Source organism: Nipponia nippon, unplaced genomic scaffold (genome assembly GCF_047370975.1).
Source record: "Nipponia nippon isolate SJK-2023a ecotype South Korea unplaced genomic scaffold, ASM4737097v1 scaffold_9, whole genome shotgun sequence".
Lineage (NCBI taxonomy): Eukaryota > Metazoa > Chordata > Aves > Pelecaniformes > Threskiornithidae > Nipponia > Nipponia nippon.
In genome coordinates this window covers 29,698,706-29,717,522 of record NW_028262413.1, presented here as the reverse complement: position 1 = coordinate 29,717,522, position 18,817 = coordinate 29,698,706, and the positions used below count along the sequence as shown (strand labels likewise).

The 18,817-nt window shown below is 37.5% G+C and overlaps 1 protein-coding gene across 7 annotated transcripts in view; it reads left to right on the top strand.

Moving 5' to 3' along the window:
- The window catches only part of USP3 (ubiquitin specific peptidase 3), a 43,996-nt gene that overhangs the window by 2,846 nt on the left and 22,333 nt on the right, over window positions 1-18,817 (top strand). For 5 of the 7 annotated variants that reach the window (XM_087744477.1, XM_087744480.1, XM_087744479.1 and 2 more), the window contains exons 2-3: window positions 14,608-14,668; window positions 17,061-17,192. In XM_087744477.1, coding sequence (XP_087600603.1) covers window positions 14,608-14,668; window positions 17,061-17,192 — 193 coding nt within the window. Of the gene's footprint in view, window positions 1-303; window positions 429-10,032; window positions 10,163-14,607; window positions 14,669-17,060; window positions 17,193-18,817 lie in introns of those variants that run through there. The other 2 variants (XM_087744481.1, XM_087744482.1) reach the window with 2 other exon arrangements.

Here is an 18,817-nt window from a genome sequence, read left to right as displayed (position 1 = left end):
GTGGGCTTAATTCTTTTCGTTGGTGGTGTTGCCTCAGTTGGAGAAAAATATTTAGAAGGTAATTTTCTGCAGTCTGTAATAATAAGGCATCTCTCATCGAGCACATTGTCTTAAAATGACGCAGAACTCGTCGTCGATCCTGTTCCGAGTTGCTGCTGACCTTTCCAGAAAAGGAGAGTAAGTGAAGATACTGATACAGGAAGCTTTCTGGCAGCCACGTGACCTGCCAGCGATAGCAAAACATTGCAGAATAGGTTGGAGAGCGAGTTCCTAGTTCAGACTGCCAGTGGCTATTTTTATCATTATCTTGCATTTCTGCTATTTGAGGAGCTGGAATTGTCACGCTGACCAAGGGATGCATATTGGTTAAGTACCTTTTCCTTGCCTCTCCACAAAAACTCTCCTGATTGCAACAATAACTTCACAAGGTAATATGGAGGCACTTTCGAATATTGTTATTTGATATTGAATATTGTGTCATTGTATAAGGGAGGGGTGTTGCATTTGATGCTGGTATTTGGAAGCTAGCTTTACTGAACGTAGGGGATTGATGAGAGGAGCACGTGCACCATCCTGAATTGCTCTTTTGGCCTAAATCAGTTCCCCTTGAAGCTACCTGACAGAGTTGTTATGGAGGTCTTGTGGTGAAGGAGGACTCTTAAAAAAGCAATAAGAGGAAGCATTGACAACAAGTGTGTTGATCCAAGTATGAATGTTTTTGCTCCAAATTAATGAGTGATGGCATATGTTCATTTTTAAGCGTCTCTAGAACGTCTGTTATGTTACTATTGTGTAGTTTGGAAGTCTTGAGAGTTTAAGCACTCCTGTTTAGAAAATGGCATGCTTTTCCCCGAGTCTTTAATCCGGTCAAGCATGTTCTGTATAGTAAATGATGCAGAAAGCAGCACGTATTTGCTCTGAGGAGCTTTAAGACTATCAAAAGAGAGCACAGAATGCTTTTTTTGCAGATCCAGAGGCAGTTCGTTGTTGTAATTGGGCATTTGAGAGGAGATGAATATATAAAGTAGAAATTGTATAGAAACTGAAAATGGCTTTTAATCAGTGCTGTCACGTGAAATACTGCATGCAGATGTCTGCTAATTCCAATTAGAGTGCAGTCATTCCATGCACTTTAATTTCTGAAACTTCTGCTGAAGTTGGAAGCAGAGTAGCTGGAGGCGTTGGCAAGACTGCAAAGTGTCACAGACTGATTCATACGAATTTGTATGATGTGCCACACCTTCAGCACTGTTGTGCAAATCATGTAATTATGAAAAGTACTGTGGAACAGCTCAGATGTGGTATTTCTCAACAACTTTTCATAGACTCATGAAACCACAGGGAGCCATGCCTTGCCTAAGCGAGACTGCAGTCTTCTAAGCACACCTGTGCAAGTCTGAAGAGTTTTTCCAACTTTTTCTTTTGTGTGGTTGAGGATTCATTAGTTCTTACTAGACTCATTGATTGGTCAATATAGAATTTGAAGTTCTTTCTGTAGAAGAACAACTGCAGACAGATAGGATTGTGTCTGCCGAAATGGAGATTTGGTGATTTTTTTATTTTTTTTTTTTAAAAGGAGAATTGTACTTCTGAATTATGCTTAAAACTGTTGCTTTTCAGATCACTGTCAGTTGAATTTGTTTTTTTCTTAAATAACATAGCTTTGTTAGATATTGAAGAGCAATTCTGGCTGTAGACTGGTATTTCCTGCAAAAGCTAAATATATTTGCCTGACATCTGTTTCTTGCATTCTAACTTCTGTTGAATAAGAGCTGTAATTTCACAGTTGGTCAGAAACATACATTGTGGCATTTGCAAATGATGCTGGGACCATAAGAAGTACAGAGGAGAGCTAGCACGAGGAAGCTGTTTGAGGCCTGGTGAACAATGAATATGGTGGAAATCCACATGCTGAATTAATGGCATTTTTTCTATGTTTGAAGTAATTTGCTTAATTACTTAGTAACTTCAGTTAGTTCAGAATAACCACAAATATCACTGAATGCTTTATTTATATGTGAGAGCAAATGTTTTGGGCTGAGTAGGAGAACTTTCAAGAACATGACTTTACTGGGTCAGGCTGCTTTTGATGGTTTTTTGTTAACACCACCACCCCCAGGCCCCCCGCCCATCAGTTTTTGCTTTTGTTTTCTCAGTTAAATCAGTTACACTGTTCTCTTTTTCATTGGGGTGGGTAACAGCATTCTGCCACATTGTGGTTTTTGGCATTGGACTGTTGCAGTCAGTGCCAAAACAAATGTCCTGTAAAAACTCAGGTACACAGATTTTAACCGTCTTGGCTTTCCTTTTCATCTCAGCTCCTTGTTAGTGTTTCTTTTCCATCTCCGTGAGTATTTGTCTCTCCTTTTGCTTTTTTGTTTTTATTACTAGAGATCCTCATTTCCTCTTTCCTTCAATTCTTACTAGAATACAGGAGAAAGAGAGAGAACTCGGTGAAACTGGAGAGGGGTAGGTAGGACCTTCTTCCTGTGAAAAATTCTGTTCAGTCAGCTGCACCTAGACTCAGGGTAAGCTCATGGACGCTGTGAGGACCTAATGGTCTGTATGTGTGAGGATTATTTGTCACCCTACATCTGGAAAATGAATTTGGCCTGGAAATCACCAGATTTATTCTGAAATTTAAACCACAAAATAAGTATGTAAAAAAAAATTACCTTTTTTTATTCACTCACTTAAATTTAATTTCAAAGTTCTGTAGTCTCTCATCTGTTTTTCTGGGTCACTGCAATGCAGGAATGTTTGTTAGTAACTCTATAGACTTTATAGGTTGTTATATCTCCTTAAATTCATTCCCTGGCTGTCTTTTTAAGTAAAGCTTGTTAGATTTGGGGTTTTTTTAGACTCAGTCTTGTTTTTCTTAAAACTGTTTTTTGAGGTTTTTTTTGTTTGTTTGTTTCCATTTGAATAGGTTACTGATGTATGAGCTAACCTGGGGGCAGTAGTTACCTTTGCCTGTGTGATAGAGCATAGTGCTTTGGAACTGATTCTGTTAGAAGATGCAGGTTTATTGAGGTGGGGTAAGGGTCTCAGTTTCAGTCTGATAAGCTAGACCTAATTTTCCTTTTTATTACAAAAGAGGGGAGTCTTTGTCTTCAAATGCATGGTATCTTTTAAAAGTCAATAAACTTAAATTGATGGTGATAAATATTTTCTAGATTTTCTTTTGAAAAATTTGTTTATACTCTGTACTCAACAAAATCACAATCCATCACAAGACTTGAGTGTTAGCTGAGGAAAGAGACTGCTTCAGAGGAAAGTAGTAGTCAGACATTTAATACATTGCCTTTGTTTAGAAACTAGATGTAATCTTCATGATGATTTTAAAGATAAATTTTGAAGGACAAATTTTACTACTGACTGTTCCGAAGCATTTCATGATCTAACTAAAAATCAACGTTTTGAAATGACTCTGAAGTGTACCATATAATAAGGAGACAGGATAGTCTGAGGCGTTGTGAAAGTGGGATATATAAGGCACACACAAGTGTATAGGAGAGAGACTCGTGTGCATGGCAGACTCTTGATTTATCCACAGATAGTGCAAATCTCATTACAGCTGGTTTAAATGTAAGCAGGATAATAATTTTCACCTGCCTTTCCCAAGCCCTTCGAGATGTGCAGGTGTTAAACGAGATCAACGTATTATTCTTACTCTGTTTTTCTGATCATTGCAAGGTGCTAAGGTTGACAGAGTTAGATTAGTTAATTTTTTTTGTCACATCTGTGTCTGAGGTTCATACAGTGAAAGTTTCAGACACAATGTTTGGAATGAAATTAAGCTTTGAGCCATTTCTCATTTGATCAGTGCCACTCACTTCATTTAGTAACCTGTTCATGCTTTGCTTTCTGTTCTAACAAACATTCATTACCTAGGGGAAAAGTGGTTAATGAATTATTAATAAAAATAATTCATGGAGGTTAGAAAGTGCAACTTAATCAGAAGTTTAGATCTGAAAGCTAGTTAAGGCTTTTCTGATTTTTATTTTGAGATTATTGGAGGAAACAGTTTCTATTTTAGAGTGAATTGGAATAATACCTGATAAAATATTCATTGCTTTATGGTGTCCTTGTTATGGGAGCAGTGTAAGATTTTGTGTCCTTAATGATTCCTTTCCTTGATTATAAGAGGGTGTTGTAAACTCTACATGACACAATGAATACATTTATCCTTCAGTAGTCTTAACTGGTATGTCAAAGCAATCCTCTAGTGGTTGGAGTTTCCCCCTCCCACCTTTGGAATATCTTGTGTAATTTTGGATCTTGTAAATGTAGTTATGAGATTTCTTTGACAGATTTTATTACCCATTTGAAGCTAACCACAATACCCACAGGCAACCTGGCAAAATAAGGTGATTCATCTGGAAGTTAGCCCCCCCCCCCCCCCCAATATTGCAAGCAGACAGCTTTTGAAGTTTAAAGCGACATGGTACTATCAGACTTGGGAGTGGGGGTTGGAGGTCCTTATCAATACCAAACAGACAGATACTGATTTTTCAAGGTAATTCATAGGTATGTCATTTAGGATTCTGTGTAAATGTGAGCATCTGCTTGTCCACGTCAAAATACAGATGCATTTTCTCAAGATAGCCATGACCCTTTCTAAAACTTTTTTTTTAACCTTCAGTTCATAAGTTTTTCGTTTGGTAATGCTTTTGTCCACAGAGCATTTGATTTCTTTCTTTTTTGTTCACAGGGATGGTTAGTAATGTGTCTTTTGCTAGTATTGGGAAAGTAGGAATGAAATAGTGGGGACTACAAATAAGTAAATTAATTACTAGGTTATATAAAGAAAGCAAGAAGCCTTCTTGCTGTCTTTCCCCTCTTTTCCCTCCTATTTCCAGCTTGAATGTTTTGACCTGAGATTGATTGCTAACTGACTCAAGAAGATTCCTTTCCTTAAGGGTGTAAAAATTACATTGCACTTTTGGCTTTGATGTGCTTTTTCTGGCTGCTGTCTGAAAATGAATATTTGTGTGCCTCACTGTAACATAAAGATTGAATAACTTTTTTTTTTTTTTTTTCCCCCCCTTGGCATGCTACTACTATAATGAGGAACAATATCGGTGAGGGCTAGAAAGCATTTAATTTTAAAATATAAAAGTGTATTTGTGTGTGTATGTATGTATTTAAATTTGGATACTGATTAGTTATCAAAGTAGCCAAACCACTAGAAATTGTCATTAGAATGTAAAGGAGAAATAGAGGCATTAATTTTTAAAAAAAGCCTTTGGCCATGATTGTTCAGTAAAATAAGCCTGCTATTGATGTGTTACTACTTTTTTTTCTTTCTTTCTTTCTTTTTTTTTTTTTTTTTTTTAATAATGCATGTTTTCTCACTGTTGCTTTCAGGTAGGATGTGATTTGTGTGGTACATGCAGGAAAATCAACCGCTGACATTTCTTGACCTAAAGTTTGACTCGACATGTAGAAAGACTAAATTACAAAAAAATATTGGCACTGCTGTAGCCTGAGCGCTAAGCATCTGTGTGTGTGATTGGTAGTGCTAAGTGACCCTATTTTTTTACCATAACAAAAGAAGCAGCACAGCATGCTCTATGTGTCTTTGTATATTGCTGCTATAGGTGATCTGAGTTTGGGTTTACACCACCCCCCCACCCCCCCCACCCCCCGTTTAACCACTTCCTCAGGAACTTACGCTCTTACACTGGTTGAAAGACGTTTTCCTTACCCATCTGTCTCCTTTTCCACTACTCGATTAAGAATATAGGCAGATAAAAAAGCATGCATTTTTAACTTCCAAGTTTTTCAGTGTGGAATTCTGATTGCATAATCAAAATACCGAACTGTAAGCCAATGTGGTTGAGCCTAACCGGGGAGGTGAATTACATGCAGATGAAGCTAATCGCATTGTTCTCTGACAAACATTCTTCAGAGTTAGGAATGTGTTGGGGACTTCAGTGACCTATTCTATGAAAAATTGTTCACCTACCCATGTTTTATATTCTTACTCAGTTGTTGTTGTTGTCTGAATTATATATGGTTTTCCATTGTAATAGAGTGGTTCACTGTAACCATCTGTGTAATTTTTTTATATGAGACTGAGCAATGCTTTTATTTAGTGACAAAGAGGAGGAAACCATATGTACCGTTATGCATGAGCACAAATATTAGTCAGTTTCATAAGTTCACTCACTATCACAAAATGACTTATTATGTGTTTTCTCACTAAAAAATTAATCTTTCTGGTTTTGGCTGAAAGATAAGAGCAGAAGAAATAACTGGGTTTTTTTTCCATAGCTGTAAAGTGAGGGTAGTTTGTTTGTTTCTTTCTTTCTTTAAATGTTCTTCAGAGTCTATTTGAATTCTCTTATATTTGAATGTGATTTGAGTCAGGCTAAGACTTGATACTGTCGAGGCTTCTATTCATTGTGCCTCTCTTTGTTATGAGCGTATGAAACACTGAAGGAATGGTTAACATTTTTGGATTGTTAGTAATGCTTACCAGGAAACTTGCTTCCTTGTAAATTCTCTTGCTTTGATTTAAATGTAGTTTAAATTTCATCTTTTCTTATCTTTTCCTCTAGTATGTGGGTGTTAGCTGATTTTAAAACAAAACATTTAAAACAGTATAATTAAAAACGATTTCCCTTTCTGTCTGGTTTCATTTTGACTAGAATGCTGTTTTTCCAAAATAGGCAATAAAGATGTCTAACAAATGAAACTTCTGTAAAATATTGTTAAATAGAATATTTATCTTTCTAATATCAAACAGTTTAGAACAAGTTCAGTCCATTTATGAACTTCTTGCAATGGGGCTGAGGGTAGGATGGAAAGAGCAGCTTTATGTGAAATGAAGTTTGAAAACAAATGGGAATACTCTTTTAAAACCTAAACAGTAAAACAGCTGGCTTGTAAGTAAGGTGTAGAACATGTCTCTAGTTTTCAAAGCCTGTAACGTTCCTTTTTCCTGCATTCTCTGTCTAGAATGGGGGCCTTAGCCTACTCAAAGGTTTAAAAAATACTCTTCTAACATTTACTTCCTTTTTCAGTCACCTGGTTTTCATTACAGTTACTCATCTGGAATTGACTAGCCTTAAGTTCCTAAAATGTAGAGCAGATACTTTTACCAGATGTGTATACAGTTTAAACACACCACTCCCTGCCCCCTCCCCCTGCCCCAACCCAACCCCAAACAAAAAAAACCAAAACAATCAACAACCATAGACATTTAACTCAGTATTTAAGTTGTGGAACCTAGTCCTAGATTATAAAATAATGTTAGCATTCTCCTTGGACTTAGTGCGCTTCTGTGTATGTTAATGCCTGCCCTGTCTTATGATTTTACCAACATGTTTAGTTGAGATACTAATTTCAGTATTTTTGATTCCTCCTGAATGTAAACAGACAATAGGGTCAGATAATACAGTTTGCATGTATGCCTGTAGCAACTGCCTTTTTAAATACACAAAAGAATGCAAAGTCAAAAACTGGGAACATGATCAGTTGTGTTAATACATGTGTACTTAGTAACTTATATTGCCTGTTATGAATTTTTACATGCTGCCTGTAAAAATGCTGACTTACCTTGGAGGACACCTGTATTTTTTTAGGCTTCTTTGATTCTGATAATAAAGTGTCTTTTCAGTGCCAGAGTGTCCAATTCTGCACATATCCAGATGTCCTGCAGTCTTGACTGATGTTCTGTGATGAGTAAGACTTCTAATTTTTGCCCTGAGAAGCTGTTTTATTGTGTATGCTGGTTTATAACCAAGTTTATGGGCCAGAAGGAAAGAGCGCACATGGTTCTGTAATGTTGTGATTTGGACAGTTCGTTGTAAGTGAAAAATCCTTGGTGCCAGTCTCAATTCTAATGACAGAATGTTTCATCTGGTGGATTTTGAATATAGAATGCATGGATATTCATTGCTGCGGAGACTGCGGCCTAGGTAGAAGCTGTAAATGCTAGGCTTGGTGTAAGTGCCACACTCTCTCTTGCTTTGTCTCACTGTTCTTCTGAATAACTACTTATTCATGGGAATTGCCATCTTTAACAGAAGGAATTGTCAGTCCTCCCTCAGCACTTAGGAGTAGTGTGGAAGGAAGGTCTTGCAAGGGTAGGAGGTGTGTACGTTAAACCTGAGGCATTCACATCTTGAATAAATGGGTAATGTGTGGAGAAAACTCCTCAGCTGATTTTATTCACTGTTTGAAAAGACTTGTGCCTGCATCCAGAGGGAGTTCCAGAGCTGTAAATTCCAGTGGTGGGCAGAGCGTTTTTGCAACCCCAGCATGTAAGCCCAGAGGAGGGACAACATCCAACACGTTTGTCTCCTTGATGTTTTTCATAGGCTAATAACTTGAGCAATTCCCTACTTAGAATACTGGCTTTCATAGATGACTCTCAGATGCCTGATGCTTCTTGTGTATTGCGTATGGGATGTTTTAGGTGCTTAATTCAGAACTGCTTTGGCAAGTCACCTTAAAAGTTTTGTGCAGAGTGCTGAGCTTTGGGATGTCTTACCCTTGCCTGCAAGTACAATGACATACAGGACTAAGGCTTTAGGGCTAGTAGGCTCAGTTCTTATCTATACTGATGAACTTAAAATTCTTTTGGTAAATTATTCACTCTCTCATTCTCCATTTTTCAGTCTGTAAAATGGAAGTGGGCTCTCTGAGAAATGCTCTAAATCCTGTGACTGGAAAACTGTGCATTTGAGATGTTATTACTAAAGGGGTTTGTGTAATTTTGGTTAAATGTTTGCGCAAAGTTTTGTATTCCCACCACTTGTGATTGTTTCCCAGAATTTTTTGCTTGCAAGTTTCTCTCACCTTTACTTCCAGATCTTTGGAGGAGGCAGCTTTTAGTCTGATTCCTTAGGCCTGATGTGTCACAGACAGAAGGATCATGTTTCACAAAGCAGCGGTTTCGCATTTTGGTATGCAGATTGTTGCTGCTTTTTTATTCACATGTTGTTAATGGAGACTGCCCAGCTCTCTTTTTGCTGTTTGTCAGGTTCTCCTAGGAGCAAAATGTAGAGTAACGTTGTCCTGCTACAAAATCTTAATTAAACAGGGCACTGAGGTATTGTTAGGCAAAATGAGTTTAAAAGTATGGGAAAGGAAAAGTAAGTCTTTCTCTAGAATACTTTAACACTATTCTTGTTTTGTTTTTTCTTAGGGATGCACGTGTGTGTATACACACATGCATACATATAGCATATGTATACGTGCTACACATACAGCATGCTATACATATGTAGCATATATATGTGTCTGTCACCATAGCGCTTATGTTTGTGAGACAACTTGCTCAGCACAGTATCAGTATACCAGCGCAGCCACAACTATGTAAATATTGTTCCTTGCGCAAATGCTGAGTGGAGTAACAGTGGCCTTTTTCAGTTTAGCTTATATCGATATAGCTGACCTACCGTGTCAACATAAACTGAACTGAAAAAAGGTCACTTAGTCCAAAGATGTTTCTGTGCAGGTCATTATGTTATTGTAGCTTAACCATACCGTTATACATGTAAGATAGTAGTGTTGATACAGCTCCTTTTGAGAACAAAGTTCAGGCCGTTTTTTAAAGGCTGTGGAGACTATTGGAAATAGTTTAATGGCCCTAATCTTGTTTCCATTAAATGTGCTCTTAACAGAAGGATCAAAGTATTGCTCTTATTGTGCTGCTACTTTGTGGCCTTTTCTTTAGTGATGTAACAAAGGACTATTTTAAAACTTGGATGTAAGCACAGTTCTGTAGTAGCTATGGCCTCAGGTCATTTGTGCTCCTGTGACTGGTGAAGAGGCAGGTTTGCATTGATCACAACATGGCTGCGCTACTGCCACATCTCTGGTGGACACTGTATCTTGCAGGTTTCTTAACTTGGCTGCCTTACAGAGACTGCTTCCTGTTTGTCTCCTCCTCTTCCTGCTGCTTTTTTCTTTTGCCAGTTTCTAAATTATACAGTGTGCTATTTAAACAAAACTATTCATTTCAGGGGTTGTTTGTATACTTTTACATAGTTGTAACTTTCCTACAGTGGAAATCTGCAGTTTTGTTCTGTAAGGAATACAGCGTTTGCCAGGAGTGTTCATGTTTCACAAGACTGCACTTGAAGTTGGTTTTCAGTAAGAAGAAAAAAGTCAAGATTCAGAAGTACACATTTGAGTGATCGTGAGGGTAAGATGGGGTGGGGGCCCTGTGATGAGAGTGTCAAACTGATTAGCCATATCTTACTCATTCTACTTGGCATAACTTGATGAACGTTATTTATCAGGATGATTTACAGAAGGTAGAAGCTGGAGGGGGAGGGATGTCTCTGAATGTTGCCATAGTTATGTATGAGTCTGTATGTAGGGATGTTTGATTGTTTGCTCTCTTGGGGATGGATTGATACTCCTCTTCATTTACAGAGGGCTTTGTAGGCTGTAAAACAGATGAGTATTCAGGTTTCACTTAGAGAAATTGTTCTGTAAAAGATTGTGTTTCCCCTTCCTATTACATGATGAAAAATTACGTTTCTAAGCTTCTGAATAAGCTGATATTGATGTAAAATGGCAAATGACGTACTGCTTCAGACAACATTGTGGCACTGCGGATTTGCTTTCCCTCTTCTTTTCACGTTAGTATCATCTTTGCCTAGCCACTTGAAGCTATTCTAAAAATATAGCAAAATGAGTCAGTTGGTAACCATTGCAGTAGCCACTTTAGTTCAAGCTGAGAAAGCAGCCAGTGTTCCTTAGCCTGTATACCACTAAACAAGGTGTAACAAACACACGTAATTAAGGTTTTTTAAATGTGGTTAAGATGTTTGTTGAATATAACTTTATTCCAAAGTAGGGGTGCTATGTAGTGCACCCCTCCTCCTCTTTTAAATAGCACTAAAAAACACCAAAACCCCAAATCCCAATTGGAATACTGATTTTTGAGGGAAGACATACGTACCTATACAAATGGGTTTGAGAGTCTTTCCTCATGATTCTGTGTAACTGCCTGACCTGGAAGTCCTGAACGCTCACGTCTGTTTTAAGGGCCTAGTTCCAGGGCTGTGTAATGTGCTTTGAATTGAGAAAGGATTTGCTATGTATGTGTCTCTTGTTTCTGATCTACTTTTAAGCCTAGTGCCTTCATGTCAGTACCACATCTGAAAGGAATAACATGCACTTTCTTTACAGATGAAGCCAAACTGTCTACTTTTAATTTAGATTATAAGCAGGTCAGGGCAGTGACTGGGCTTCCGCTGTGCGTTCCATGGTGCATGTCATGTTAGAGTCCTGACTAATGCGTGAAGCTTTCAGCCTAATCTAATTTATTAATAGTAAGTAACAGACAGTAACTGCTTCAAGATCTGAATTGAGGAATACCTAGATAGCTGAGCTTTAATGCAGGTATCTACTGAGCCAACCTCAGAGAAATACAGAATGCAATCTTCAGCAACCTTTAAAAAAAAACAATTGTGTAATCTTCTCAGAATAGAGCAATTGTAGGTCACATTTAATACTGGTTTCTGTGTTTAATCTTAGTGGGAGTCACTTCCATGTTATTTGAGTTCTTTGTGGGAGGAGATGTTTGTGCAGAAGATAAACTACCCATTTCTAATGTGATGCAATTGGAGCAAAGTTCTTCCTAAAAGTTAAAGCAAACAAATGAGCTGTCTTTTCCTATTCCCCAATATGAAAGATGGAACATTTTAGTGGACGCTGGTTTTTTGGCATTGTGCAGAGTTGGTGGACTTGTTTGCTGGCTTTGTGCAGAACATTTAAACCTGGTGTGAACTCTGCAGAGGGAGCACTACTTCAGTATAATTTAACACTTGTCAAGCAAGCAGTGCTGGTATTTAACATAACTGAATGTGACATTGTAATTGTCTGGTACGTGGCGGAAAGTAAGAATAATAGTTTGCATTGTAATATTTGACCTACTGGTTGAGAACCAGTTCTGTCCACAGATAATAGCATAGTGAAAGCAAAAATGTTATTTCAAAGTGGGAGATTTCTGCTAGAATTTTAATGCTAGGAAGACCATTTCATGTTCCTGGCAAGGAAAGTGTAGGGTAGTGGTTTGTTCATGCAGCACTTAATCTGTGTTTAAGTGCATGAATGGTTCTGGCTTCTGTTTCCTTCTGGTTAATTTTTTACCTTTCAGTTTGTGTAATTCAGGAAAATAAAATTGTATCAGATTAGACCAGTGGTCCATTTAGCCCATTTTTGACTGATGATGGCTATTTAAGGTCTTCCTTTTCTCTTCTGTTTGCCAGTGCCAAATGTTGGTTTTCTTGATAACATTTTGGTCAAATTAGACAAACTTCTTCCACTTTTCTAACTTGAAATGTAAGCCAAAACAGCTCTACCTGGCTGTCCTCTATCTTCTGCAAGATTACCATCACAGTTGTGGGAACCCATCAAGTTTAGAAATAGGAAAATTTGGTTTTGGAAAACCAAAACCAGAAAACTGAGACATGTGAGAAAATGTGTTTCTCAAGTAAAGTAATAATTGCAGCAGTTGAAGAAAACAATTATGGAGTCTTTACTAAGTAGTTACTTAATATTTCTGTGGAATGTGCTTTTTTTCCAGTGAACATAGTAAAATTCTTAGTTCTAAACATTCCTTGGGTTGGGCCTGTGAATTGAAATACAACAACTATTTGTAATAATGAATTCAAATCCAGAAAACAATTCCTTAAGAAGCAATGTTAGCTAGTTTATTTTTCCATCTGATTTAAATAAGAGGTGAAATCTAATGGTGGAAAAGTATATCAGCTCTTCTAAACAGCTAAGCTACTCGCTTTTCTCCTGATTAAAAATTGACCCCCTCCTTGCTTTTTCTTTTTAATTAGGATTTAATTCGATAAAGAAACTTCTTTCACTTTTGTTAGCTTGGTTTTCTCTGATAGTCTTTGATCTTAACAGTTCGATATGTACCATGGTTTGTAGCTTGGTGAATGTATTTTTGAGTTTTGCTAGACATCCTGAGTTAGCCTGCTCAGGTGATCCTGCCCTGGAGCAGCTTCTGTGCATGCTTCAGTTTCTCCAGTTCCTTTCTCTAAGGTGTAACTCCAGACAGGGAATTTCTTAATATCTGATCTAAACCTCCCCTCGTCCCCCTTGAGGCCATTTCATCTTGTCCCATCGCTTGTTACTGGGACTCCCACCTCGCTACAACCTCCTTTCAGGTAGTTGTAGAGAGTGACAAGATCTCCCCTCAGCCTCCCCTTCTCCAGGCTAAACAACCCCTGCTCCTCATAAGGCTTGTGCTCTAGACCCCTGCACCAGCTTCATTGCCCTTCTTTAGACAGGCAATTGATGGGATAATTGAAGTCGTCTTTTTATTGTTGTTTTCTGCCCTTGCGGAAGTGCACTTAGCATTTCATTTTTCTTTTCTCATCATATTAGTTGGGTATTTGAAAGTGTAATGCTATTTCTGTAAATTCTGTGGTAAAGGATAGTTGTTAACAGCTTTACTTCATTCAAATCTAAGTGTTGTATATCGTACCATCCCTCCTTCAATGACATGATCCAAATTAGAATTCCTCTCAAAATTTGAGGGTTTAATATTGATTTAGTTGTAGTTCCAAAATTGCTATTGTTTATTATAAAGATGCATATACTTTTTCTTGACTTGACTAATGGAAATTTAGCTCTGCTTGCCTGCTTTACTGTGTTCTGCCTACATGGGTTATTTATTGAGATTTTGTTTCTGATCTGAATTTGCAGACTTTGCTACTGGGTTGGGATAGGAGTTGGAATATCCCGTTTCTATGACTGTACCCTGGGATAGTGTTTAATCATTTTCTAGTATTTGCTGTTTTTTCCCTTTCAGCCCTTTAGCTTAAAAACATCCACATTTATTTAAGTTTTCTAGACTTAGAAGACAGCTAAAAGATTAGATAACATCATCTGGTGTCTTGAATGGATTATGAAGCACAGCAGTGTGTTACGTTTTAACCTTTCAGCTTCTTGTGCGTGACTGAAAGGGTAAAATCTTTATGGCTAAAGCCTTGACCGGCACTGCAGCATAGGAATACATATTGTATAAATGGTGCATACTATCATGCATTGTACAGTAATTTATTCTGTATACTTCTTACCAGATTGCCAGGCTTTCTTGCAATAGCTTCTTTAAAATGGCTTCTTGTATAACTAGTTTTATGAAACAGAAGTGAAGTGCTGTCGCTTTTTTCCCCGTGTTTGGTGGACTGCCTTATTAAAAGCCAAAAGAAAAGTTTTTAAATTTTACCAGTGTTTTTGTTACTTGTGGTTCTGTTATTTCTGTGTTGTATTTCAAAATCAAGTAAACCTCATGTAGATGCAATGCAAACAAAAAAAAATTAAATTTTTCATGGAAAGTAACAGGTGAATGTGTAGCCTGCAACTAAAACCCAAGCTAGAAGGCGGCGAATGTGCTTTAGTGTCAATAGCTCTTCAGTCTGTTAGTTTAGTCCCTAATACAGGTTAATGAACATGACTGGCTATTTTATGTAACTGTGCTGCTAAGGTGGAGTCAGCAGAGCTGACTCAGGATGTGTTACAGGCTCAGGATGTGTTACACAACTGTAATATCAGAGCCAATTCATTTGACACTTCTTTTTTTTTTCTTTTTCTTCTTTTTTTAAAAATCTTTTATAGTGTGCCGGTCAAATAAAAGTCCGTGGGTCTGTCTGACGTGCTCAAGTGTCCATTGTGGAAGGTGGGTACAAAGTTTTAGTGTGCAAATTGTTTAACCAGACCTTTATCTTTTTCTTTTGTTGCTAGACTCTGAGACAGTTAATTCAAAATTTTCGTGAATGCCTTATAATTCCCTGAAATAAACCTTTCATGATCTCATTTAACATTGTATGTTTATACTGAACACACTACTTTGCTACCTTATAAAAGTCCAGAGATTATGCTCAACATCATTTTTCTTCCAAAAGAAAACTGTACGGTGAATGTGATTGCTCAGCTCAAAAAGTGCCTGGAGAACTGCTAATTCAGTGGATTATTGTAAAGTTCCATTCTGTAAAAGATGTTTCTATTGTAATAAGATTAAGCCAATAAGAATTTTTGGAAACGCACAAATCCAAAGTTGGCACACCTTATTTTGAGAAAAACAGCAACTGTCCAGCTCTAGAAAATACATTAAATGTACTGTAGTGTAGTTTTGAACAAAGTTATTGCCATAACATAGAAGGACTAGCTACCATCGGAATTCCTTCAGAGTACACCTGGTTTTTGTCTGTATTAGTTGAAGTATACCAAAAGAATTTGTAGAGGAGTGATACAATCAATGTTGTTATTTATATGTCAGGATAATTGTAGAAAATTTGCTGCTACATAAATGTTTGAGATGCACATATTAATGAGAATACAGTTAGTGTTGACATTTAGACAATATCTGAGATGTGAACCTGTTTTCATCTCTAGGGTAGCACCTGTGCTGGTGTGCTTTTATTCTGGAAAAGCATCATTAAACTTAGTGACTTTGTCTTTTAAAGTGGATTCAATAAACTCCAGGTTTTGTTTCTTTGATTTGGGTAGCAGTAAGTGACATAATTTAATAATGTCTCTTTATCAGAGTTTTCAGCACAACCCCCCTTTTGTTCTCTTTTTATTTATTCATTTATTTTATAAATTTGTACTTGGTGAGAGCTAAGAGAGGGCGAGCTACTTCATGTTATGCGATGGTGTGAAATAAATAGTTTGGAATATTTTACTTGTTACCAATTTTTAAAAAAATATTATTACTGTCCACATATGACCTTTCTTGTATGCAGTTAATAGACATCAAGTCCATTATTTATGCAGTTTGTTTTGACTTTTCAAACTGCTCCCATCCTTAGAATGGAAAAGAATTGAATGAGAAGAATGTAATATACCTTGTAATGGGAGCACTTTTGATCATGAAAGCACACAGCGTGTTCTTCTGTTCAGATGATGTTTGAAATTAAAGGAAGAGAAATAGAGCTTTTCAGATTTTCACTTGAAGTACATCCTCCAGGTTAGAGTCATTGGGAAAATTACTGACCATGTTATAGCAGCAGAGTATTTCTGGTCGCAGCATAGCTTTATAAACCTGTCATCTGCACTGTTAGGCAGAAAACCAACTCCTGCAAGCACGCACAACTATCTCGTTCATGTTATGACATAATTGCTGTAGGATTCTGCCAGCACAATAACGTCAGTAACCCTGTGGCTTCATTGCTTTAACTAGCACAGCTGCATTAGCAGAATTGTTTACACCTGCATGTGAGAACAAGTGTAGAATAGAAGGACCTTCATGTGGAGCATGTGCAGAGTTCCTCTTGGTTAGCATTACTGAGTTCAACAAGCACGACATGGGGGAGGAGAGAATTCACCTGAGGTCTGGCCATGAACTTCTATGTGTTAATTATTTTCAGCTGATACTTAGGGTGCTTGCATTTGTAATGACACTTCTTTTTTTTAATTAAAGATGCTTGATTTTTCTGGATCTCAGATTCTGAGTGTGAAAAATGCTCATTGTGTCAGCAAAAGAGCTGTAGGATTTTAGATTTCTTCTTCAGTTATGTGACCCCTAGCCCTAGAGCCTTTCAAATTCATGAAATTTATAAAACATAGAATGGTCTAATATTAAATCACGCTGCAGAATGGGAAAGCTTAAAATGGATGTGCTTTCATATGGGGGTCAGCACACTGTTAAAGTAATCACAAACATGATGAGTGCCACATGGAGAAAAAAGTACAGCTGTAAAAAAAGTATATGGGAAAGCAGTATGACGAACTAACCACATTACAGGTATGGAAAAAGGGAGCTAATGATTTTCTCAGTTGTGAAGGTGGATCAGTCTGTTCAGGGCCCAGATCCTGGGGTTTGGTACAAGGATGCCAGTTTACGGTTGCTATGAAGGAGATGGAGAGATTAATTTGGACAACGTGGGAGAGTAAAGGGGTAAAAAGTTAGAAAATTTAACCAATGTTTTCACACAAGGGAATTGCCTATTTTAATGCCTGTATAAATACTGGATGCTTATTAGGCTGCCTTTTTTCTTCTTATTTTCAATGAATGTTGGTTAAGTAACTGTTTAAAAGTATAAGACTTTTTTGTTTTTCATTTATTTTAGATATGTGAATGGCCATGCAAAAAAGCATTATGAAGATGCACAGATTCCTATGACCAATCATAAGAAAACAGAGAAACAAGAGAAAGTTCAGCATACTGTGTGTATGGATTGCAGTAGTTACAGTACATACTGGTAAGGGTTTAAATGCTGTAATTTGATAATGTTTTACATACCAGAAGGTGAAAGCTTTAGACTTGTGTGAAGCATTATATTACATGCATTTCTGAGCACTTCACCTCTTGATTTCCAGACCTGGCTGTTTAAAAGCAGTTATGAAATAACCCTCTGCTTTTGCCTGTGTATTGTAGCACTGGTTGCAGCTAAACTCCCGCATTTCAAATGACTTAACAGAAACTTTTTGAAATAAATGCTATTTATGTGGTTTGGAGTTGCTTCTGTTTGCTTTGGGGTATGTTGAGAACTTAACCTTTTAATTGCAAAAGCTGCTGTTTGGTTGTAGTTGACTCCTTCCTTCAAATTGGTGAGCCTTTCACATCTCCTTCATTTGTCAGAATATCAGAAAGTAAAGTAATACACTATAGTTCCTGCCCAAGAGATGTAAACTTGAGGTATGTATGTGTGTGTTTTGTTTGGGTTTTTTTACAGGATTAACTTTTTTCTTCACACTGAAAGAAAGGCTTCTTTCTTTTGGAGATTTGGTGCAACCTGTATGAGTTTGGGAAAGTGATGGATCCTGTTGGGACGCAGCATCAACTCTCTGGCAAGATTAAGTGGCAGAATGACAGAAGTGGTTCTTTTAACAGACGAATGGCCTGGGCTGATTTGTTCTATCAGTTTCTTAGAGTGAGATATAAGCACTGTTTAGGGACATTTAATAGTTATGCTGGTTGTGTCGGGTTCCTGATCTTCCTTGTTCCACAGAGAGCAAAGACTGGAAGCCTATTGAAAGCAATGCTTTTGTGCGTTCAGCATCTTCCATCCTCTTCACCCCTAAGCAAAACTGTTGACAGCTGCTTCCCCATTTCCTGTTAGCTTCATGGTTTCCCATGTATGTCATTACCTGTGCAGCATGGCAGTGATTTGAACAGTGCAAATAGCAGGGAAGTCCGTGTTGTGGTCTTGTAAAATTACTGTGGTCTCACCTGAAGAAATTTCGTTTGGAGCAGCTCAAAAATTATTCAGATGTGTGCAGCAATGACAAAAGCTGTACGGATGTTAAGTGTAGAAGAAAGGTTTGAGTAGCTTTGTGGTGTATGGGGATTTTGCTTCTATTTACATTTTATTTAAATGACCAGCATTTTTATCTGCTCCTATGTGAAAACATTAGAAAACATAAAATTTTTGTGATACATATGCACAGGTTACCAGCATTGGAACAGCTGTGGGAAGCTAATTCCACTTTCCCGATTAATGCTGTTAACCAAGTTCTATGTTGTGGCTTTCTGTTTTGTTTTGTTGAAGTATGACTTGTCTTTTAGTCACTCTGAAGGTAATAATGTGTGGAGGAATTTTAGGAGGGTATTTGAATTCTTGATTATATCTCCGTTTAGTATGACGAATAGTATGCCCAAGTTGCTGAGGCTTGATGAGTTATATTAGCAAGTCAGAGCACCCTGCTGACCTTATCCCAAACCCAGTATGGGCATTTGCAAAATGACGACAACCAAACTGGGGACTATGGGATCTATTACTGAAACAAACTATGCTTGTGAGGAGCAGGTAGGCACACGCTTAGGAAGCTCACTGGTGTTTCACAGCATATTTTTGGTAGGTCAGATGAGCAGCAGTTTAGCATG